Below are 25,736 nucleotides of genomic sequence, written 5' to 3' on the forward strand. Positions count from 1 at the left end.
GCGCCCAGAAGCAGTGAGGGTACTTTGGGTGAGCCATGTGGAGGGTGTCTACCCCAAAAGGCAAGTCTCCTGAAGGACAGTGACATCTGAATCCTGCAGTAGGAAGTACCACCAGACTTATTTGTGCTTGCTAGGCGAGTTTACCACCTGGATATTTAAGGAGAGCAACTTACAGTAAGGCGAGGCGATAGAATTATCGCCACTTTTGCGGCCGTTTTCGGCCAAAAAGCGGCGATAATTGTATCGCCTAATTAGCAAGCTCACGCTAACGCGTGAAAACTTGCGTTAGCCTAGGAATTCCTAATGCCCAGCTTTGCATCTCTAATGAGATGCAAAGTGGGCGTTCCTGACCTGACATGACAGGAGAAATGTCGCTAAGCGACATTTCTCCTATCAAGCCCCACGCTATGAAGCATAGCGGCAAGAAAAGTAGCGATAACCCCTGTTTTCGCTACTTTCCTTACGCCTGCTTCAGGACTGACTTAGCCATGATATCCTATGGAAGGTGGATATCATGGCTAAGTTTGTGAGTTCCTATCATCAAGCTAACGCCACATTGCGTGAGATTATCGCTGGGTTTCCAGCGATATTCTCACGTTAGGCAGTTAGCGTGAGGATTTTTATCGCTTTTGAGATAAGCGTTGCTAATAGCACGCTATCTCAGCGATAAAAATCCACGCTAGCCGGCGATAATTATCCTAGCGCTAAGAGCGCTTAGCGATAATTATCGCCGGTTGTTGCTGATATGCCCCTTAGTGTGCTAAACTATCCCCATGCACCAAAGGAGGTCTTAGCATGCGCAGTGCCCATAGCTGAGAGGGGACGTGCTGTGGGGCCAGTCATGGAATGTCGGGGGTGGGAGCATAAGAGTGCAGGTGCAATCCCCCCCAAGAAGCACTGAACCTAGAACAAAAAAACACAACAATCAATGGCCAACAAGCCCCAACATAGTTCTACTCGTCTTGCGGAGATCGGTGTATGGATACACTGATCCTGCCAGGGGTGTCGCCCTCATGGGGTGCAAAGTGGGGTGAGCGAGGTGCAGGAGAGGCAACCTATGGCTGCATAGTGTGAAGTCAGGAGCAACCTCTGGGTCCCCATGGACCAGCAGACCCACATGAGGTGGAATAGTAGAAGGTCAGTCAAGAAGTGCATAGTCATTGCTGTGTCACAGGTGGTAATCAATAGAAGCATGCAGAGATGTAGCCCTCCCCATATTTTGGAGGTGAGGGATGATGCCCAACTTGGCCTCCTGGGATTCATTCTCTTTTCGCCGCTTGCAGTGTTGATAGCGCCGTACTGTGCTTTGGATAAGACACAGCCTGTCTTTGGGGGTTCTGCGGGACAGCAACAACCAAATGAATCATCCTTGATGCCCAATAATTGCTTGGCATCAGACAGAGAGCACACAGATCTCCTCTTCCCCTACCAGGAGAACAAAGGGGAGCCCCATTGATAACAGATATTCAGTTCCCTCACTTGGTCCGTGATCACTTTAAAGTTGCACCGTTTTCGCACTGTGACTGGAGAGACATCATTGAAATGCTGAATGGTATGGCCTATGGCCAAGGGGTTGCTCCCCTACAAAAAAAAAAGTCCTGGTGGTCGATTGAGTAGACTTCTGCTCCACGATCGCTACCCTCTCTGCGATCAGGGTGCAGGAATCCACTCCAAACAGACAAAAGGGGAATGGAAAAACTCTTCCCTTTCCCCTGTGTCTGATTTCTCCCTCACCAAGCCCCCAGAGAAGGACTCACCTCAATCACATCCTCTACTGACGATGCGCTGGAATCGAATGACTCCATTCACGTGCCAACATCATCTAATCACAGCGGGGGTCAGGGGTGGCAGTGGAAGCGCTTCCGCTGCCATCCCTGGTTGCGACCCGCAAATGAGCAGGCTACAGAGGGACCCTTTGTGCTTCACCCGTGGGTGGGTGGAAGGATGGAACACACTCCCACTGTGAGTGGGGACGGAACTCTTCTGTCCTCAGCACGGAACAGGTTAAAGTTAAGGAAAGGTTACCTGGCTGCAGATACAGAGCTTGACAATGAGCAGTGTTCGCTCAGATTTATGACCTACGTGGGGCGCAGAGGTTCAGAACTGTAGCACTGAGGTATTTAACTCTTAAATAAAAAGTCATTCTCAACAAGGTATTGGAGAATGAGAACAAAATTACTGTTTTTAAGTGAGAGAAAATGAAAATGAAACTCTTCAGTTTAATTTTTTCACTTTTCCGAGTGAGCCATTTACAAACAGCAGTGTTTTTCTCAACTTTCAATTAAGTCAATTAAGTCCCTAAGTCCCAATGTTTTATGAAGCATGTCTCTTCATTTTAAATTCCCCACATTTAAACAATTGACTGTATTTTCCTGTTATAAATATGACACCATATCTACAGGCCACTTGGAGTAAAATGCCTTCTGTTTGTAAAGACACTTTGACATGGGAGAATAATAAAATTATGAGTTTTATGTAATGCATATAAACATACAGTTTGCTCTTTAGTTGCTTTCTTTCCCATTTCAAAGTGTCACAGTTACACACAGTAGGCATCTTGCTCTCTGTGACTGGTATACACACAGTCATATTATAGCTGAAAAATACACCCTTTTTTTAAATGGGAGGTATTTAAAGTGCAGACAAATGTTCCACTAAGTACAGAAAAATGTTCCATATTACGAACATTTTTGCAGAACATTCTGCACTTTAAATGTCTCCCATTCAAAAAGAAAATGGTTGTATATTTGTGTTGTACATGTAACGGTGCCCCATATGGCGAAACGTGTGTCCTGTGCCACAACCACACAAGGCACAGGTTCTCAATCAGCTATACACATATATGCCATTCATTCACACACATGTTCATACCTCCCCACAGACCATGCACTCACTGGAGTACATGGTAGTCTTATCATAGTACTCCTAGTAAAAGTATTTTGTTCAAGCCATACTCTGGCTCCATGGGCCTTTGGTTTGAGTCAACGAAGTTGGGCGAGGTGGTGTCGGGGAACAATGCACGTGTTGCTTGGTCTTCGGTAGTTTACGACAATTTTCATTGATCAGAAGTAGCTCTCATTACAGAAAAAGTTAGAGACCCCTGATCTAAAACATACACAGAAACTATTTTTAATGTTAATGCAGATCACAGGAAAATACGAGTTTCAAATATTTTATTGAGACTTTTTGGAAGTATTGGGACGTTGTTATGTTGTGAGAGTATGACATAACAATATGTTAATGCATGAAAAATACATTCATTTGTATTGGTGGTGTTATGGATGAATACGCTTTTTTTAAAATACTTATTTCCGATCTTTTAAACTGCTGTCCTGCATTTAACCTCCTGGTGTTTTTTTTCCCCATAGGAAGAGGATTGCTGGTTTTGTCCGGGCCAAAGTGGTTTCAGCATCGAAGACTGTTGACTCCTGGCTTTCACTACGATGTTTTAAAACCTTACGTGAAATTGATCTCAGACTCAACCAAAACTATGCTGGTATGGATTTATATGGCTTTTCATGCCAGCTACCTTTTATTTAGACTCCCATTTCAAGGGGGTGGGCTGCACAGAAGCAGGGATGGCTTAATATGGTCTACTATTTATTCCTCCTTTAAAAACATCACAGTATGATTTAATCTTTACTTATGTGCATGTATATTTTTTTGCCTTGCTGTTTTCTCATATGAAGTAGCTCTTAACAAAGGTGTTTATTCAGGACGGACATACACCTGGTTTAATACCTGTAGTTGGATAGGAACAGGCTTTATGGGTATTTACAGACTTTTTTCCAACTGTAAAGGCATTGTAAGCTTTGTTTTCTCGCACTAACATGTAGGGTGGTGATTGCAAGGGGTGTGGACTTTGTACTAAAAACAGTGCTTCTGCCGACTTTAAATTGAGCAAAGGAACCGTGAGTTTGGCAGATAGGATACCGTCTGCTCTGTGATGCATATGCTGTATTTGACAAATTAACCTTTTGTAAATTTGCATGAAATTCGGCAGACTCTTAACAAGCTTACTCTTGGTATTTTTAAAACTGCAGATCCATTAAGTTAGACAGAGTTAAAAAAGGGTAGGGGCTCAAAAAAGTTTTCATTTGCTGGTAACTGTGGCATCCTGTGACAAATTCCGATTCAGCATGATTAATCCTGTGTAGGTGTGGCACGATTTGTGCAGATTCATGTAGAAAGGGGCTGGCACTCTTTCAATACACAATTCTGCTATTTTGAAATCTCCCATTTTGCCCTCCAAGGAGAAGAACCGGCCATTGGGCAGAACCCAGAAGAACCAGCCATTGGTCTGAACCCAGAAAGTGTCTGCCAGGGATGGAGGGGTGAGGTGGCATTTATTAATCCTACAGAGACACCCACCTTCGAATACTTTCCAACATCATCTTGAAGCAGGAATGAATTTCTTTGTCAGCTATAGGTTAGTCCGATCGAAGGCAGTACCGATGTAATGGTTTATCAATTTATTTTTCCTGAATCTGAGTTATTTCTCTTAGAAGCCTAAGTGATTGGAGTTCCAGAGGGTGGTATAGATTCTTGTATATCTTGTATTTATAGGGAAGAACCTTTAGCTAATTGGTGGTTGTTGACTTCAGACTCAGACTACTGTGAGGTGGGTAAGAATGAAGGACCTTTTGAGGAATAGTGTAATCTTAAAGCGTGTTGATATTTTGTGTTACGTGCTGCTATCACTAACACATATCTTCTTACATTTGGTCAAGCACTGTGCCCAGCCCCAGTGGGGGAATCATCCACTGATCATTGCGGTCGGTCATACCCAGTTGGCATAGAAACTTCGCCTTTTAGTCTGTACCTATTGTGCGTCCTTCTTCCTAATACCTCTTGCCGACTCTAGCTTCTCCCGTATTGTACTTTTGTTTACTTTATTTCCTTTCAATCAGTGTTTCTTTATGTCTTGTAACTTATCACTATTACTTGACTATTCTCTTGAGTTTCATGCACTTAGTTTCTCACACACTCATGTTTGAGAAATGCATTGATCGTGAAATTATGATCAACCCATTTCCTAAACTACCAGTGAGAAAATTTGGAGGATTTGTGTTAGAGCCTACAGGATTTGAGTGTCAGTTGAGTACAGTTATCTGCTGGTTTGCCTTTCAACTCATAAGCTTGGTTTTATAGTGACTAAAAATGAAGCTGGGTCATATCACTTGGTCTGCACTATTTCTCCTTTCCCCGCCCTCAAAGTGCAATGCAGGGTGTATATAATCGACCCTGGCACAAACACCTCCCCTCAGTATAGGTTTCACTCTGATACTGAGGCTATCATGCCTTTTGTGAAGTGCACAGTACATTAAGTTGTGGAGGCTGGAGGCTTATGCGCCACATCACATAAGAGATAATTGTACTTCAGTTCCTGATGTGGCCCACAATCAACCTTGTAGTCAGGCTGTTCAAGGTGTAGATGCAGCCTGTAATATGTGGGCCCTTGGGGAAGGATGGTGGGGAGAGTTGTGAGAGGTGTCCCACACTGTGCTCTAAGTGGGGTACCAGAAGTGAGCACTTTTAATTATGCCCCATACTTTTTGTCTAGAAACTTCATCACCACAATAATGATCTTTTTAAGGGACACTTTTAGAATTACTGAATAAACATGTAGAGCATTTGTCTGGCTGCCAGTGTCTTAGCTACACTGACCACTCACAGAACTCCTCCAGGTCTCAGTCCTTCCCTTATTCTGTTCATACGCGTGTAAAGCAGTTGTTTTGCATGCAGTAGTATATCGTTCTAGCGCACTCCTATGTTGATTTTCCTTTTCCCCTCTGCTCTGATTCGTTCCACGCTTGTATACTGTGAAGCTTTTGATTTGGTGGTTTGGGAGACACTTTTTATTATTTTAAGGCACTTTGGTATTCCCCATAAAATTGTAAATTTAATTCGAAATCTGTATACTATGGCCAAAGCAAATATTATTATAAATACGGTAATGGTCGGCACTGTTTTTGTTAAGAGAGGTACGAGACAGGGATGTCCCTTATCCCCAGTCTTGTTTGCGTTCTTTATTGAGCCCCTTGCGGCTGCAATAAGGAACTGTGGTAATATCTCTCCCCCAATTCCTTCAATGAGTAAGATCAAACTTTATGCGGATGATATTATGTTATTAATTAAACCTGAGCTTCATTCACAAGTTAAGATGCTTCAGATCTTCGAAGAGTTCGAAGCCCTAGGGGGTTACCGGATCAATAAAAAGAAAACAGAGATCATGATTTGTGGGAATAGAGATCCAGAAATACATCCCGATCTAAAGTGTTGCATTAATACTAAACCCAAAAGATATCTCGGGGTCTATTTCTCACAGTCAGTTAAGGATTTATACATGCTTAACTTTGATCCCCTTCTTCTAAAGATCCGCTTAATGTTTACACGTTGGAATTCCTTGCCATTATCAATCCTGGGCCGGGTTGCCCTGATAAAAATGTCTATTCTTCCGTTATTTAATTTTTTGTTCTCTACTATTCCTTGTTTTTATCAGGAACGTATTTTTCCAAGATTGAATCTATGTTCTCTGCATTCGTATGGGCAAAGAAGCCTCCTCGTATAGCAATTAATACTCTCTATGCGGATTTAGATCAAGGAGGACTTTCTCTGCCAAATATTAGAGATTATTATAATGCTTATTTTATACAGTATTTGTCGAGATTTAGGAATCAAACTCAAGGTCAAAACTTGTTTATTAATTGTTTCTTCGACTTAATCTGTTTTGAAAATGAGTTACCCCCTCCCCCGCAGATTTTTAAATCTCCCAAATTAGTTCGCTATAAGATTCTTATATGGTTTCTTAAAAAACGTACTGTTATGTTTAATAGATATTCACTTCCACTATTTAATGTAACAACTCCACTGTCCAGTATTTTTCCACTGATGGGTATTAAAGGTGGATCTGATATAGCGGACAATTGGGCCAGAGCAGGATTTAGTAAAGTAACTGATTTTTTAAAAAATGGAGGCTGGATAACTCCTAGAGAGATGGCAAGTCTTGTTCAGACAAATTTTTTGTTGGTTTTGTCATATAATACTATTTTTAAATTTTTGGGCCAACTTGATATTGAACAGCTTAATCAACCAACGCAATTGGTTAAAGATCTCCTTATAAATGAGTGTATAAAGAGACCAGGGGAATGGAAACGTTGTTTAACATATAGTAGGGAAACGGATTTAAGTCAAAAAGTAATTAAAAAATGGAAGGAACAAGAAAACCATGTACTATCTATGAATACTTGGAAGACTATTAACCATTTTAACTTTAATATACTTCGGGGAGCTAATTGGCGTAGAATGTTATTTTTGGGGAAATGGTTATTATATCGTACTCCTGCTGCTATTTCCAAAATGTATTCAAACTATCCTTCAAACTGTTTTAGATGTACACAACACATATCCGCCAACTGGTCTCATGTAATGGCACATTGTAACAATATAAGGGAATTTTGGGACGATATTTTTGTGTTCTGCCAGATTTATTTTAAAATTACGCTCCCTTTTAATGAAAAACTGATACTATATGGTTTTGATTCAGATCTTAAAATATCTGCCCAATTGACAAAACTACTGTATATAGCAACGGCAGTTGCAAGATCTTTACTACTGCAAAACTGGCGGTCAAAACAGATTCCAACTAAATTAGAGTGGATGCAGAAAATGAGGAGAGTAAGAAAGAGTGAACATATTTATGCTCTGCGGGTGGGAGGAGGGAGAAAATTTGATAAAATTTGGGGTTCTTTTTTTGATTCGGACTGATGGTTATTTAGTGGATGATGCTTAACTTTATTATTTGAGAATCCTTTATGTTGAAGTTGTCTTTTATGGTGTTTGATCCTGTGTATGTTTGACCAGCAGTCTTTATTGTCACTAAAGTACTTCAATAAAAATAATAGAAAAAAATAAAAAAAAGAAGTAGCTCTTAACAAAGGTGTTTATTCAGGACGGACATACACCTGGTTTAATACCTGTAGTTCGATAGGAACAGGCTTTATGGGTATTTACAGACTTTTTTCCAACTGTAAAGGCATTGTAAGCTTTGTTTTCTCGCACTAACATGTAGGGTGGTGATTGCAAGGGGTGTGGACTTTGTACTAAAAACAGTGCTTCTGCCGACTTTAAATTGAGCAAAGGAACCGTGAGTTTGGCAGATAGGATACCGTCTGCTCTGTGATGCATATGCTGTATTTGACAAATTAACCATTTGTAAATTTGCATGAAATTCGGCAGACTCTTAACAAGCTTACTCTTGGTATTTTTAAAACTGCAGATCCATTAAGTTAGACAGAGTTAAAAAAGGGTAGGGGCTCAAAAAAGTTTTCATTTGCTGGTAACTGTGGCATCCTGTGACAAATTCCGATTCAGCATGATTAATCCTGTGTAGGTGTGGCACGATTTGTGCAGATTCATGTAGAAAGGGGCTGGCACTCTTTCAATACACAATTCTGCTATTTTGAAATCTCCCATTTTGCCCTCCAAGGAGAAGAACCGGCCATTGGGCAGAACCCAGAAGAACCAGCCATTGGTCTGAACCCAGAAAGTGTCTGCCAGGGATGGAGGGGTGAGGTGGCATTTATTAATCCTACAGAGACACCCACCTTCGAATACTTTCCAACATCATCTTGAAGCAGGAATGAATTTCTTTGTCAGCTATAGGTTAGTCCGATCGAAGGCAGTACCGATGTAATGGTTTATCAATTTATTTTTCCTGAATCTGAGTTATTTCTCTTAGAAGCCTAAGTGATTGGAGTTCCAGAGGGTGGTATAGATTCTTGTATATCTTGTATTTATAGGGAAGAACCTTTAGCTAATTGGTGGTTGTTGACTTCAGACTCAGACTACTGTGAGGTGGGTAAGAATGAAGGACCTTTTGAGGAATAGTGTAATCTTAAAGCGTGTTGATATTTTGTGTTACGTGCTGCTATCACTAACACATATCTTCTTACATTTGGTCAAGCACTGTGCCCAGCCTCAGTGGGGGAATCATCCACTGATCATTGCGGTCGGTCATACCCAGTTGGCATAGAAACTTCGCCTTTTAGTCTGTACCTATTGTGCGTCCTTCTTCCTAATACCTCTTGCCGACTCTAGCTTCTCCCGTATTGTACTTTTGTTTACTTTATTTCCTTTCAATCAGTGTTTCTTTATGTCTTGTAACGTATCACTATTACTTGACTATTCTCTTGAGTTTCATGCACTTAGTTTCTCACACACTCATGTTTGAGAAATGCATTGATCGTGAAATTATGATCAACCCATTTCCTAAACTACCAGTGAGAAAATTTGGAGTATTTGTGTTAGAGCCTACAGGATTTGAGTGTCAGTTGAGTACAGTTATCTGCTGGTTTGCCTTTCAACTCATAAGCTTGGTTTTATAGTGACTAAAAATGAAGCTGGGTCATATCACTTGGTCTGCACTATTTCTCCTTTCCCCGCCCTCAAAGTGCAATGCAGGGTGTATATAATCGACCCTGGCACAAACACCTCCCCTCAGTATAGGTTTCACTCTGATACTGAGGCTATCATGCTTTTTGTGAAGTGCACAGTACATTAAGTTGTGGAGGCTGGAGGCTTATGCGCCACATCACATAAGAGATAATTGTACTTCAGTTCCTGATGTGGCCCACAATCAACCTTGTAGTCAGGCTGTTCAAGGTTTAGATGCAGCCTGTAATATGTGGGCCCTTGGGGAAGGATGGTGGGGAGAGTTGTGAGAGGTGTCCCACACTGTGCTCTAAGTGGGGTACCAGAAGTGAGCACTTTTAATTATGCCCCATACTTTTTGTCTAGAAACTTCATCACCACAATAATGATCTTTTTAAGGGACACTTTTAGAATTACTGAATAAACATGTAGAGCATTTGTCTGGCTGCCAGTGTCTTAGCTACACTGACCACTCACAGAACTCCTCCAGGTCTCAGTCCTTCCCTTATTCTGTTCATGCGCGTGTAAAGCAGTTGTTTTGCATGCAGTAGTATATCGTTCTAGCGCTCTCCTATGTTGATTTTCCTTTTCCCCTCTGCTCTGATTCGTTCCACACTTGTATACTGTGAAGTGACCACAGCAGTTGCTTGGTTGGATGACAGGGCATCATGAGATACACTAGCAGTCACTTTAATTAATGTAATCTTATTTAAACTCATATCCTAGTAGGTGCATCATGAACTTCCTGCTCAGTTCCTTGCCTTTAGTAGTACCCAGTGGTCAGGTAGGCACCTACAGCCTTGGAGTACTATACCTATTTTGTGCTGGAGCAGTGAGACCATCGGTGTTACACAAACCACACTTGAATACGCCCAGCATTAAGCAACGCAGAACTGAAGAACCTGCTTGCATGCCTGTTCTGCAGGGACAGCTGCATATCTGCTTCTTCTCTATTACCCATCCAAGACCGAGATTCTCTTTTCTTTTCATACTTCTTTTTAGGTCGAGCCTACAGCAGCGCATGCGCTGTTGCTCGACTTTTGTAAGTGGGTTTTAAAAGTGCTTCCCACCGGCTTTTGCTGGCCTAATGCTTGCATTCACGCTCGCGTGAACGTGCAATTACTTTCACTTTGGTCGCTGCTGCGCGCGCACCACTCGCGTGTTTGCCGGCGCGCGCGCACACAACACCCTCTGCCTCTCTTTCCCCCTGCAGCCCCCATCTTTGCATTCCCCGCGACCAATGCTTGTTATAAAGGCAAGTAATTTCCCTTTTTAGCGTCCGTTATTGCCATCTTTTAATCCAACATCCGATCTCAGCAGCTTGTGTGAGCTGGTTCAACAGGTCAGTAAGTTAATGCACTTATTTTATAGAATATAAATTGTACTACTTTGAGGTGTATAGAGTACTTTTTTATTTTCACTCTTTACATTTTTAAATATATACACCCCCATTAAGTACTTCAACCACGATTAGCCATCGTGCTACTCAGGAGAATTAAAGGTTACAGATGTGTAGGATGATGCTTATATTAACACTAGGTTACCAGGAGAATTAAAGGTTACAGATGTGTAGGATGATGCTTATATTAACACTAGGTTACCATAATAATATACAGAAAGCCATTATGAACCAACGTGAACACAAAACCTCACTGTCTCTTTCACAAGGCATATTGTTGGGATTTTGCCAAAGGACAGGTGAAGCAGAAATTAATTACTTCATTCCACTTGGTCTGCTGGTTCCGGCATCTGGCGAAAACTGGCAGTCTATTAGTCCTTGATTCATGTTAACTCCTTTTTTTCACACCTATTTATGCTTTGATAAGTAAACTAGGAATATATCTCCGTGTGTAATGCAATTTCTGCACAATTTCTGTGACACCTGCAAATGACAGGATCTAATCAGCATTGGTCCACTTCAGCAGTTTAGTCTTAGAGAATCAATTAAACAAGAACCACTACAATGAACTCGGTTTGCCTGTGTAAGAAATGTGGCTGAGTACCTAATCACTTAGTCTCAATTAAAAAATATGTAATATATGTATGGGCAATCCCCACTTGATGTACACGATCAACGACCATCTCCCAAACCGCCTCCAATGTAATGTACAATGCTCTGCTGCTTCCTAAATAGGGTAGTGGAATTTAAATAACAATACCTACCTATTTCTCAGATGTTTTGCTTGATTGTACTCTTCCATATGCAGCTTTATGGTATATGGGTGTTGTACTACATTTCGACCTTATTTTTTTTATAAACACACACATATACATTAATATCTTCATTTGGATTCAGATGTGTTTGTCTTATCCCCACCGTGACACTCGATTTCTTATTTTGACGCGTTATCTGACACAATTTGTAACTTTTTTGGAAGACATACGTGTAGGTCCAGGTTTCATACTCCTTGGAAGAGCAGAACTGTTTCTTTGGCCACGATCACAACAAATGGAAATCTCACTCCACTCCCGTGTTATCCAATTGGTTGAACCTAATGTCCAAAATAAGAAATCTGGAATGTCTTTCATCATAGAAATAACACAATTACAAAATCTCAGGTTTGTGGGTATTATATTGAATACGTTATTGGCACAAAAAAGTAATATCCTGTTTAAAGATACTTTTTTATTTGGGGTAAATTGAACTTGGATAGATGAAAATAATTATCTTTATGTTCTATAAGCCGTTCTTCTGTGTTTTACATTTATTAACAATGCACTTCTGTTGGAACTGTGTTTGCATACATCCTAACTAAATGATAAAACAAGCATTGGCATAGCCAATAGGTCTCGCTTTTGGGACCTTATGAGCATTTACTTATGCAGCACAATATACTTAGTGCAACAACATCAACTGTTGCATGGCTAAATACTTATAAGGTCCCAAAGGCGAGACCTATTGGCTATGCCAATGCTTGTTTATTTTGTTTCAATTATCTAATAAAAACTCAAAACATATAGTGTCTCCCAGTATATAAGCTTTCTGCTCACTTGTTCTGGTTCATTTTTATTGCCATCTGAGTGACTCTTGTGTAAAAGCATCATTTGTTATATAATTTCCGACTATATTTAAAGCTTAAAAATATCATCAGAATGGAACAGCTGGCGTATGTGTGGCATCAAGTCATCTTGGCTATGCAGCCTCACCTGGAAGTAGCTACATTGTGTTTTTGAACTAAAAACCTCAACTTAAAAGAGAACTTTTTTCACAGTGTTATGCACTTAGTGTATGCATTTTATATTTCTTCCACTCTAGGATAAGTTGGAAAAGCTCCCTAATAAAAACAGATCAGTGGAAGTCTTCCAGCCTGTCAGCCTAATGACCCTAGACAGCATCATGAAATGTGCCTTCAGCTATGACAGTAACTGCCAAACAGACAGGTAAGTTTCAAGACTATTTCATCTTTGGTACTAAAGGCTTTAAGGTGATTTCAGGAGGGGGATCTGTTTAGACTGTGATGATGGGAGACGTTAGCTTTTCTCCACCAAGTTCACGGACCCACAACCAGAATTCAAATTGTAAATTGGGGATGGAAGCTGCGATAGCACCAATCCGGTGGTGGAATCCTGACCATCAGGAATGGGACACACAACAAAAACCCTTTTAGAATGCGTCGGGGTAACTTCCTGCTGATTATCTCATTTCTTTTTTTTTAAATAATTTTATTTATTGAAGACAAAATTTGACAATCAGGAAAACACACATATATGAGCAGTAGCGGCAGGATATTGGTACATGACAGGCAGCAAACTTGAAATCACATGATCTGTCAGTAATTTACTCACGACTCCCCAGTGGCCAGACCCATTATGCCGATGCCACCTCTGGTTTGTGGGGGCTCGCATATCCCTTCCCTGTAATTATTCAATTTCTACCAGATCTGTGTCTGCTTGGTGGGGCACCCTCTGGATTCATATATGGCCTTTTCTGTTACCATGCACCAATCCATATCTTTAACCCAGTCATCTAATCTTGGTGGGTCGCGCGTCTTCCACTTCCGTGCTACATTTCTTTTTACAACCATCAGCCCCAGGATCACCCAAATCTGCTCCTTGGAATTCAAATCAGTCGGGCCCCAGACATTCAAGAGACCTAACTTGATATTACAATCAATCTTTTGTCCCAGTACATCTTCCATGTAACCCACTACCACTGACCAGTAACTCTGAATAGTTATGCACTCCCAAAGCATATGAATAAAAGTGCCCACCTGCCCACATTACCTGGGGCACCCTCCCTCAGTGCAATATCCCATTCTCACCAGCATTGGCCCGGCTAGGTAGGTTCTGTGTAGTATCTTCAACTGTACTAATCTGAGCCTTGAGGAAATGGCCACCTCTTTAGGAGAGGCCAAAGCCGCAAGCCACTCCTCGTCCTCAAGCCCCGCTACATCATAGTCCCATTTTGCACAAAGCCAAAGCAATATGGCTTTCTCTGGCAGATCCCCATCCAGACCCTATCCTCGAGCGGGGAGGATTCAGGTGGTGACTCCCCCTTAAATAGCACGGCTTGTAAAGCATGTCTGAGCTGAAGGTATCTAAAGTATTCAGTGCTTGCCAGCTCATATTCCGTCTGCAGGTGGGTGAAGGAAATCACCTCACCCGCCTTCCACAAGTCTCCCACTCTTGAAATACCTATGAGGTCCCAGCGGTCAAATTCCATTGTGCGAATCAACCTGCCCAGACGATCGTTTTACCACAGTGGTGTGGCCTGCGTGATCTTACCCTCCCATCCCAGGCTCTTCGTGGCTGCTCTCCACACCTGGACCGCGTGACCTGTGGGCCCTGTCAGTTTTGGCTTTACGAAATTTAAGTATAGTGCCCCTGTGAAACCACCCCCCAGTAGAAGCCATCTATCCATTTGGATCCAGGGTCACCCTGTGTCCTGTATGTCCATTGATTTATGGCAGCGAGCTGATCCGCCCAGTAATATTATTTAATATCCAGGAGGCCAATTCCCCCATTGAACCACCCTAGTGTTTACTTTTGGGTCTTGGTGGTTTACCGTCCCATAGCAGGTCGCGGATTATCTCATTTCTAAAGAGAAAAGATGGTAGGGGATTGGGTGGAAATGGACTATACTAGCAGAAGGCCACAATTAGGGGATGATGGCCTACTATGCATGTGTGATAGGTGGGTAGTTGCTTAGAACTCTTCGGTCCCGAACAGGGAGAGACAGGCCGTGTGTCCTCTTCATCCTGGGGTGGCCTGGTAATCCTTAGAATTACTTTTCCTCTGTGGGGGTACACATCCCAAAAGAATGGCAACACCATAATTTACATTTTGCCTGTGAGCATTTATGCATCTCAGAGTAGTTAATAAAAGTGTTTACATCCCTACCCAATTCCTTGGGAATCGTATGCATTCCCATAGGTCTAGTTTATGAAGACCGTAATGTGATGCCCACCATCCACCATCTATGAGTTCCACCAGACAGAACAAGGACTCCTACATGGTGCTACTTGCACTGCCACGCTGCTGTGTGCCACCATCCACCGTTCTCCCAGTATGACTTGCCTGCACAGATCTTAATAGATGCCTCACTGGTTGGATGAAGATATTTGATTCACCTATGTGGCATTCTAATGCATATTTAAAATTAAGTTAGCATGAAATTGTCATACTTTCGTTGATTTTTCTCTTTGTATTCTTCAGTTTCCTTGTTGAGTGCAAAACGATTTTCTCTATTGTGTCTTTCCACCAGCTACATCTGTTTTTTAGCATCCCCACACCTTTTCAACCTTCACCTCTTGCCCTTTTGTCCACTCAGGCTTCCAGGCCCTGATGAGATACAGCATTGCTGCCCTATTGACTCCAGCTTCAGACGTCATCGCATGTGTATCATTTTTTTAAAGTTGATTTTGAAACTTTGTTCCAATTTGTTTGTTCCTGGTAACACCAGTCAATGACATGCAAAGTGCATGCACTGCCCCATGGGTTTGCTTACTTAGAAATTTGTTTTATCTAGGTATGGTACCAAATGCAGTTATAAAGCTTTTTAGCATGAACAGTGCATGAAGTGTGTCTGGTTTCTGGGTATCAGGTCATCGTTCAGTAGGTAGGGCTTTTCTGATATTAATGTTATTTTCTATTGCTCATGAGTGACTCATAGCCTTGTTTAGAATTTGTGGGGCAAATTCTCCAACAGCCACTTACTACCTCTGCCACGGTATCTGATGAAAACTTGCCACAGTTAAGACTGCCCACCATGGCGGGGGAGCATATCTCTGCCATTGAGGCTGAAGACCAGAATATTTCCCTGTGCTTTCTGAAACTAAAATGACCTGTTTTATTTAGAGCAGAAATCTGCTATAATGACAGGGGAAGTTGCTCTTTAGTTTTACAATCTAGTTCCACCTTTGGGATGTTGTTGCCCTCCCTCCATAATGATCACTGGGTTTTCATATCCCATGGCCTGAAAGCTCATTTTGTCCTTTGAGTCCTTCCAACAGTAACACCCATCTTTCCTGCATCTTTATTCCTTCTCTCAAAGGTTGTGCAGCTCTTCATGGCATCCAATAACAATATCCTGTTGTACAGGCCTCCTATGTGAGTGGCTCAGAGCAGGTTGAGTTTGTGATGCCATCGCGTCTCCATGCAGAATGAATACCCGTGATGTATGCCCTTAAACTTGCATAAAGAAAAAAGTGCAACTTTCTACTAAGTTATATGATGTCTGTGTGAGCTTTCCTGTGATGCCTTGAAAATATGTCATTACTGCAAGACACTTCCATCATGAATGTTTATGCATTCCCATGATTTCCTTGAATTTCTGAAGTCAGTCTTTTGATTTAACTTCTCCTTTCTCCCTGATTTCAGTGATTCTTCCTACATCCAAGCAGTCTATGATCTCTCATACCTAGTGCAGCAAAGAGTGCACTACTTTCCTTACCACAATGATCTGATTTACTACCTCAGTCCGCAAGGCTACCGCTTTCGTAGAGCCTGCAGAATAGCCCACCTCCATACAGGTAACAGTAATGCACTTTCTCATATTTGACATTCATATGTTTTGACCACTGTTCTGTGATTCTGATATTAAAAGTAACTGTGTTATCATCCATTGCAGATATTGAAGTTATTACTTCTCAAACAAACCGATACCTCACTGATAGTCACACATCTTAAACGTACATTTTGATTGTATACTTAGATTTCTATGCTAGTTCTTACAATATTCCCAAAAGGTTTACTTTGAAAACCTGGGAAACTCATCCGAATCCTTCTAACTTTCCCTTCCGACCTCCTTATAAACCCCTTTTGACTCTATACATCAGATTTACTTTAAGTCCTACCAATGACAATAAAACCAAATCCATCAGTGCTTTGAACTCTGAAATCCACACCTAAGCCATCCTGACCCTCGCTAACAAGCATCACCCTTGGCGCTGAGACCATTCTCAAGACCTTCAATAATCCTGTAATAATCCCCATGCAGGATAAGCTTCTTTCCAGACTAGTTCTCACTGGTCAGCATCTGCTCCATAGATCACTTTGCATGGCCTCTGAAAAAACAGGATAGAGATTGGTGCACAACTTAAGTAATACAAGGAACGTTGCCAAATCTTTGATACTCACCGATGTCGGTCCATGCCTAACTGTACTGAAACAACACTTGCCACCATCAGTCCTGCCTGACATCATAGCACACAGGTGAGAAGCTTGCGGTTCCTTAGTGATCTATATGCAGCATTAAACCAAATTGTGTACAATTTCCGATATGCGAAATCCAGAATCACAGAACTGAATCTAAGATTGTGCAGGCACTAAAGTAATTTAATGAAATCGTTAATGCATCTTCACTAGAGAAAATCATCCTTCTTCTACCCGTTAGCAATAACATGTAGGATCCCCAAGGCGGTCCTCCCAAAAAGGTTTACTTGCTGACAATGATGGCCCTCTTCAGAAAACACCTCACATCAAATCCTACACTGATGACAGAAAAATCTACTTCAAAATTACCAACCCCCTGAGCTCCTCCTCACAATGGCTAAATGCATGATTCTAAGCAGCTTATTTGCACTGGGATGTCTGAGAAAGGGGCAACAGTCTTCATGATGACACCTTCTGAAATCAAAATGCAAGATCTGATTGAGTTCATGTATTTAACCTGGATAGTAACTCCTTCACTGTCACCAAGTTGCTCAAATTCCTGGTACCAAACAGAAAACAACACTTTTCTTCTATAGGGTAGGGAGTTGCACATAATCGAACAAGATTGTTTTTAGGCATACTGTGACCGCCATTTGTGTTGAGATTTGCTCTCTTTTAAATACATTTAATTAAATGACTGACCAGATGCAACTTAGAAAATAAAATTGAAGAAAAACAGTCTAATAGAATGTATTAAGCTACAGCTATTGGAATAATAAGTAAGAAAATTAGAACCAGGCTTTATCACAGCCAGGCAGAAGATGCTGGCCAGGGTGCTGGGGAGAAATGACAGAAAGAATGGTAATCACTTTTAAGCATGAGAGAGAATATGCTGCAAAGACAGATGTTATCTCTGCAAAAGGGAGAAGCAGTGAAGCTGTTCTACTGAAAAAAACACACAAACCTTAATGAATCAGACCTCAAACTCAAACCAGATAAATTCTTATTTGAAAACATCTCCAGATCCAAGTGTCTTTGGAAGTTGATTCTTAAAACATTCTAAAGCTAACAAAAGGTGATGAAAACTGAATTAGTTAAGAATGCCTTGAATTGTTTGCACGTGGTGGCTACTGATCTCAGATGGCAAGGTGGGGTGATCCGATTACAAAACAAAGGACTCCAGCAAGCGAGATTGGTTTTTTTGCTTTCTTGAATTGTTTAGCACAGACATTCAACCGAAGTAAGGTTGCAGGTGTGATTCATGAGCAGCAACCCTCAATTCGAGGTGGCTTATATTGACTTTTTCTGATTGTGCTGGCGTCTAGCAGGACAGTTATTTTACACTGTAACCACACTGCCAACAGGTCAGGATATCTACTGTGTTGGAGAAGCTTCTTTGGATGGTTCCTATGGCATCCATGTGTCATAATCTGCAGCCCTCGCTCATCAATATATGCCTAGCACAGAATTGTTCTTCCCTCAGTGTCCCACGTGTTCGAGCCTTCCCCTGCTGAGGATGTCTGTGGTATATGCCGAGGGTTGGTGCTGCTTGGTGTGAGGCTAAGTATCTGTGGCGCTTACACCACCAGAAACACCAAGTGGAGTTAAAACAATCTACATGTTTTTAGAGCTCAACAGGACTCTCAGACGCTTGCAATGGTGGTGGCCATCTTGGCTTTCTAGAGTACGTTTTCCTCATGTTTCGGAGCGTTCCGTTCTAGCAATAAAGTTGCTACAGTCTGAACGTTGTTGCTTGGAGATTTAAACTTGTTTACTTTTTATCTGGAGTAATTAAAGGCCCACTGGATACAAAGAAATATTTGGGCTGAACTAGAGATCAAGAATGCAGAGTTTGATTTACACACTTATATTGGAATCTTCCCTTTAAAAGATTGTGAACTGTATCGCTCTTGTTACTCCTCAAAACAAAATAAGAAATTGCCAGCAGTGCGGGATTGAATGTGCATAGCTAGGATGGAAAGCACAACTTTAAATTGTGTTGTGGAGTATTAGCTTGGTACCCTGAGAATTACTCACATCACAGACTTGATTTACAAATCACTAAAGGTAGTTATCTACATAGGAATGTGTGTTACCTTTCAGGTTATTCCATACTTCTGTCACACCGATTTCATTTATCTTTCGGCTCTACAAAGTTACAGAGTTTTCACCATCCAAAGAGTTGGTTGGTGACAGGGATATTCACAAGATATATCCTATGCCATATCTCAAGCAGTAAATTAGAAAGCCAATGATATCAATGCCTCTCCAATACAAATTGTGCCCACCAGTAAGAACAGGCAGTGTAACGATATTAAGCATCTCTGTTGTTCTCTCTCTTGCTCTCTTTCTCTAGCTCTGCTGGTTACCAGCATAGATATTCTTGCATGGTTGTCAGTGGATTCAGGAAAGTAGGGATATTGGCATCATTCTTTTTTGCTCCAGATACCAGGTTATTGCAAACTTGACAAATTTGAGTACTTATGCAGCAGATCTCTATCTATTGAACCTGAAGCAAAATATACAACTTCAGATATCCTGTCTATAAAAAAGAGGGAGCAAAGTTGGTACGTACTTTTCATATCAGTAATAGGTCTGCTTCACTTTGATTCTTCTTCAGCTCTCAATATATCAAAGCCAGAGCTTCAGGAACAGACTGACGTTGTAGCACTGCAGATAAATGTGACCACACATTTTCTTACTAAATAAGCCATAGGGAAGAGACAAATTATCTTCTTGGTGAGCTGCTGGCTAATAGACATACTTTATAATCAACCTTCTTTTAGACCATCAAAGGCTTCAGTTCAGGGGGTTATTTCTGCTCAGAAGTTCAAACTCCCCTATAACACTTCATTATTGATGGAAAGTCTGATGAACAGGATTGGTAGTGTGGAGAAGTCATCAATGAAATTCCACCAAACCATTATATAGGACAGAGAGATAGGAGTGGGGGGATCATAAGGCCACATGTATAGGGTGGCCTCACTTGACGCTAGGACTTTGGCAGGTCCACAAAGCTGCCTGCCAGAGCTTTTAGCACTGCTCTTCTCACAAACATAAATACAATGGGAGTCAGAGGAGTAAATAGCTCTTATCCCATTCTGATGGCAGCTTAGTGTATCATGTTGCCTCCTAAAATATGCTTGGCTTGTAATATATGAGGTGCATTACTTTCATCACGTGGCAGGGACTATTTGTTGACAGCTGAATCCATCTCAGAAAAAAGTCTTCCCCTTCTCAAAACAAAACATTTTGAATCATAAGCAAGTGCTTACTCGAAGTATGATCTAAAATGTAAGTATGTAAATGGTCTATATATTCTGTCATTTGTTATTTCTAAAGAAACAATTTTTTTGTTTTCGAAAAATGTTTCTTAATACATGATTTTATTTAAATAACACCTGAATGATTTTATCCGGCATTTAAAACCTTCTATTAAACTATGTCATTACTTGACTCAGGTTCTTACTTCATTCACAAGATTGGAGTGGTCAATTTCATGTCATTGTGAGTGTGTCCCTCACAAATATTGTATGTGCTATTGTATTTCTCCTTTTATGTCACTGGTTATATGTGACATTCCAGTCCGTCTTTGGATGTTTGTTCCATTATAATCCTAGTTCAGCGGTTTTATGTGCCATTCTGGGCCTTATTCAATGACACTTGTATACGCGACTTCAGTCTCCTTCTGATAAGCTTGTGATACTGCAGGCTAGTGTAGCTCAGGGTCTGGGCACCTACCATTGACAAAGCCAATAAACCTGGCTTTAATATCCTAATCCATTAAAGTATCATTTGTCAGCGACTTTCTTTGCTTGCTCCAGCACAATAAGACAAGTAAGACTTATTGGGTTTGCCTGTGGTTTTATTGCAGTCTTTAGAAAGGGATTTGTTTGGTACACAAACTGCTCTTCTACATGGACAAAGGGAGAGAATGGAAATCTCTGTTTGCAGATGGTAGTTCTGCTCCATCACATAGACTACACAGGTGCCCTGAACTTCTTTAAAGAAAACAGGAGTGTCCCTTAACTATGACTTCAAAAAAATCAAGACAATTTAAAAACAAAAAGTGAGGAGAGCGGGCAGAGTTCTTAAACTAATTGTCTCAATGTCTTGAAAGAGTGCATGGGAATACTCAGCCAGTGTCATATTTGATGTTTCAACCAGTCCCAGCTTTGTAATCAAGAGCAGTGTGAGTGATGAGATTTAAAATCTAAATGTACAATCCCATATCTCCTCTTAGAGGAGGGAAAATGTGATTCACCTTCATTATCGACAGCACGACCTCAACATAATTTCCTACGCCGACAACACGCAGCTGATCCTCTCCCTCACCAAGGACCCTGTCACCGCCAAATCCAACCTCCACCAAGGAATGAAGGCCGTCGCCGACTGGATGAAGGAAAGCCGACTTAAGCTGAACTCAGACAAGATGGAGATCCTCATCCTCGGGTCCAACCCCTCAGCATGGGACGACTCCTGGTGGCCCGCATCACTGGGGACCCCCCCGGCCCCTACCGACCACGCACGCAACCTGGGAGTCATCCTCGACTCGAAAATCACCATGACCAAACAAGTCAACGCAGTCTCCTCCACCTGCTTCAACACCCTCCGCATGCTCCGCAAGATCTACAGATGGATCCCGACAAACATGAGGAAAACAGTCACCCAGGCCCTAGTCAGCAGCAGACTCGACTACGGAAACGCCCTCTACGCCGGAGCCTCGTCCAAGCTCATCAACAGACTACAAAGAATCCAGAACGCCTCTGCGCCCCTGATCCTCGACGTCCCGCGCTGCGACCACATCACCCCCCACCTGAGGAACCTACACTGGCTCCCCGTCGACAGAAGGATCTCCTTCAAGCTCCTGATCCACGCACACAAGGCACTCCACAAAACCGGCCCAGCCTACCTCAACAGCCGACTCTCCTTCTACGTACCCAACAGGATACTCTGCTCCGCTGACCACGCCCTGGCCACGGTCCCGCTCATCCGTAGAACCACTGCCGGAAGCAGAGCCTTCTCCCACCGCGCCGCCAAGACATGGAACACCCTCCCCCTCTACCTACGACAAACCGAAGACCTACTGACATTCAGGAGACAACTCAAGACCTAGTTTTTCGACCAGTAGAAGCAGCACCCCCCCACCCCAGCACCTTGAAACACTTGCGGGTAAGTAGCACTCTTTACAAATTAACTGATTGATTGATTGATTATCTCAACCCTTTTAATACGGTAGACACATTGATGATGGAGCATTGGCCACTGCCTAAACAGAGCCTGGAGCTTCTGTACAGCTTTTTGAACACCTTCATATCAGGGCCTGTGTGGGGACTGCTGCTGTTGCTGATTGCAAACCCCGGAGCTTAATCTTGCCTCTGTGCTCCTTGCTAATAAAAAGCCTGAAAGTCCCCTGTAAAAACTGTAAAAACTTGTTGCTGATTTTGACTGCAGGGAGGTCTCAGGTAGACTAGGCAGTCCAGATTAATAGACAGATCACCCTAAAGACCTCTCTACCTCTCAAAGCGTGCTAGAGTGACCTATGAAGAATCCCATTCTTTGTGATTGTCAGTTATTCTGTAACTGTTGTGTTGAGGTATTGGCCCTTTTTTCATGATTGTTCCAACATTTGCAGTCAGTTAGTAATCGTTAGTAGCATATGTAGGAAGGCGGAGTTGTGTTGGAGTAAGACCTCACCGTGTGATACTATCACAATACCACAAAGATAGTTCTTAGTTTAACACTAATAAATTCTTAGTTCAGTCCTGGTAGTGTGGCAAAGAGCAGTCAGGTTTTACTAGTGAAATGTGTTATGCACCAACGTGGCACAACTCGAGAGAAACCCGCACAAATGTATAAAAATAGAGTGTCTTTTTATCTTAATTTAGACACCAAATGGAATAGAAGACATTTAATTAGAGTTGTAGATTTACGAAGCAATATAAAATCGATGCAAAATAATACAGTGAAAATTTAACATTACGGTCAATGGGAAAAAAACTCTTGTGACAATCGGTCACTTTCAGGTCATTTTGCATTGTACCCTTGCAGGATAATGGTGATTCGGGTCCCAGGACCAAGCCACAACAGTCAGTTCAATTTTACCTGGCCCATGGAGTTCGGTGCAGAGTTGCATGGCTCTCCCTTGGGCTGAATGGGAGCTGTTGCAGAGCTGCTTTTCCCACTAAAGTGATGCTGTGGGGGAAGAAGATGCAAAAACATAACAACGTGGCCACTGTTTATGACTGATAGAGTCCCCTCTTGGTGCAGCGTTAAATGCAGGGACCGGCGACCAAGAAGCCTTGCAGTGGTAAGTGGAGCAGAAAGTAACTTCAATTATAGGTGGTCCTGGGGAACGCAGTAGCTGGCTGTAACTGGTTGATCAGACAGTTCCAGGAGCATTGACAGAGGTGCAGAGTATCCCTTTTGGTTCAAGTCCTGTTGCCGTTGACAGGGGTCTCTTCTTCTGTCCTCATTGATGCAGATTGTTTAGAACTGAGGTTCTGGTGTCAGGGGCTAGTCTGGCCCTGAGGTGACCACATCCAGGGGTGTGTGTGTCACCTTTTCTACCGAGAACCCTCTGCTCTGCCACTCCTAAAGATGGCAGAAATCTTCTTTTAGTGTACTGACCTGGCTGACTGTTTCCTGCCTGTCCAGGTGCAAATGTTCCTGGAGCAGGAGGAGAGCTGTTTCCTCCTCTGGGAGTTAGCCCCATGCATATCAGAGACGGTGCAGCCTTTAAAGCTCATCACCTTGATGTGCCACTTCACTAGCCTGCTTGGGAAGAGGGAGGTGTGAACTCCTTCCTGGCCAAGCCTTTGTTCCTGACTTCTGGAAGTGATCACACTGCCTGGCAGGAGGTGAGAATCCTGTCTTGGCTGCATCAAATGTGGGAAAGGTGGGCTTGGCAGCCAGAGCACAGAGGAACTGTGGCAACCTGGTGGGCAACCTCTAAGTTAGAGACCTGGGTGCATGCCACATTGCCCTCGACACGAGATTCGTGTCAAGGGTGAGAAGGCAAGTTGTTTGATATCAAACATGACATATTATGGCGGAACTGTAAAGGAGCTGCCAAACTCAGGTTTGGCCGGGTGCCAGCCCATATTATCCTATGGACCGTCTATCACTTACAGGATTGTTTAATGGTAAAGGGCACTATAGGGTCCTACAAGCTTGCACTTACATGTCAACACCTTTCCTCTTCGGCGATAGGAGGCCTTCCTTAGGTGTGTTTGGCATAAATCAGAATTAGTGCATTAACTTTTCCAAACATGGTGAGGGCAAAGTTGAGTTTGAGCATTTTGCACTGTTTTCAGGCTTGCTGTCAGTAGTTTCATACTCAGTATGGCACAAACAGTGCTGAACGTCCTGTTAGTAGTTTCTGTGGTGAGCTGTGCTGAAATCCCTGGGGACTCTTTACCACCCATGCCCTGAGTACCACTGGTACCATACACTAGGGAATATAAGGGAGGTAAAGTCCTTGTCAGTTGGGATTGCCAATTTACACAGAACAGGTTTTGGTAGAGAGCACAACGTTGGGGGCCATCTACAAAAAGGAGACCTGGTTTAACTAGTGTTAGAACATTGAAATGTTGAGCGCTACCATTGAAGACAATAGAGCAGCAGCAGCTCACTGTTCACAACATTTTAATGTTTTAATACACAGCCTTTGCATCTCTTTCCCCTACCTCTCCAAAATATATGGTTTGGGCAGGGAAAAGTGAAAGGCAGAAGGCTGTGCTGCAGGGCTCACTGGAGCCTCCCTCCTCCCATAGCTACAGAATCACTTGAGCCTGAGAAGGAGGGTGGGGGAATGCTGCTCACCTCCTGGATCTCCTTGACCTAGCTGAGTGAGAAAAAGCAGTTTAGCCATGTCCAGGGAGAACCAGGGGCTGACTTCAACCCCCTCACACAGCTATTGCTAAAAATGTTCAACAGCTAACTGCCTAGACCCTGCGCGGGGCTGTTAGCAGTTGGACAATCAAAGTAAGCAATGTGAATCAAAGGCTTTGAAGCCACAAGGATTTGACTCCCCTGCACTCAGAGAGGCTTTTGTTTTTATAATTAGGATATTCTGCCCTCAAAGTGCAGAATGGTCTAATAGCCTTATAGACCGCCATAGTTGGCTATACTGGCCATTTAAGGCCCACTCCTTTGTTAAAGGTTACTGCTGGAGCAGCCCTTTACTGGCTGGTATAGCTCGATACAGTGGGCTGTAAAGCTATATTGTATTACAACTTTATTGTTCAACGTGTTTTATGTACTTTCTACTGTTTATATTATAATTTGGACTGTAAATATATTTATATATTTATATTCTCACACTAGTCTGGTAGGACATTCAGATGGTTAGTGCAGTTGTGATAATTGGGCTTTACTGTACTTCACCTACACCATTTCCCTTAAACTAGGGCTTGACTGTTCATCTGCATCTACCTGAAGATTCAAGGAGGGATGGCAAGGATATCTTTCTGTCGCAGACAAATCCCCAGAATACTGGTTAATAGTGACCACCAGCATTCTCACTCTTAAGGTAGAGTGCTTGGTAGCCCCTAATGCAGAGTTCCCTGGAAAAAAAGGCTGATATTACATGAATACTTAAGTTTATGGGTAATTTTTATATATATTTTGTGCATTCAGTTGACCTTATGCCTTTCAATGCTATATGAGTCCAATGATAGTGTTGAAACAAGGCGCAAGAGAATACAACA

At 42.2% G+C, this 25,736-nt stretch overlaps 1 protein-coding gene across 1 annotated transcript in view; it reads left to right on the plus strand.

Annotated features, from left to right (window-relative positions):
• Positions 1–25,736, plus strand: part of LOC146835031 (cytochrome P450 4B1-like) — a 268,573-nt gene that overhangs the window by 146,834 nt on the left and 96,003 nt on the right. Inside the window, exons 4-6 of the mRNA XM_085602692.1 lie at positions 3,369–3,496; positions 12,689–12,813; positions 16,252–16,403. Of these exons, the coding sequence (XP_085458818.1) occupies positions 3,369–3,496; positions 12,689–12,813; positions 16,252–16,403 (405 nt within the window). The remainder of the gene's footprint in view (positions 1–3,368; positions 3,497–12,688; positions 12,814–16,251; positions 16,404–25,736) is intronic.

Source organism: Triturus cristatus, chromosome 4_2, assembly GCF_964204655.1.
Source record: "Triturus cristatus chromosome 4_2, aTriCri1.1, whole genome shotgun sequence".
Classification (NCBI taxonomy): Eukaryota; Metazoa; Chordata; class Amphibia; order Caudata; family Salamandridae; genus Triturus; species Triturus cristatus.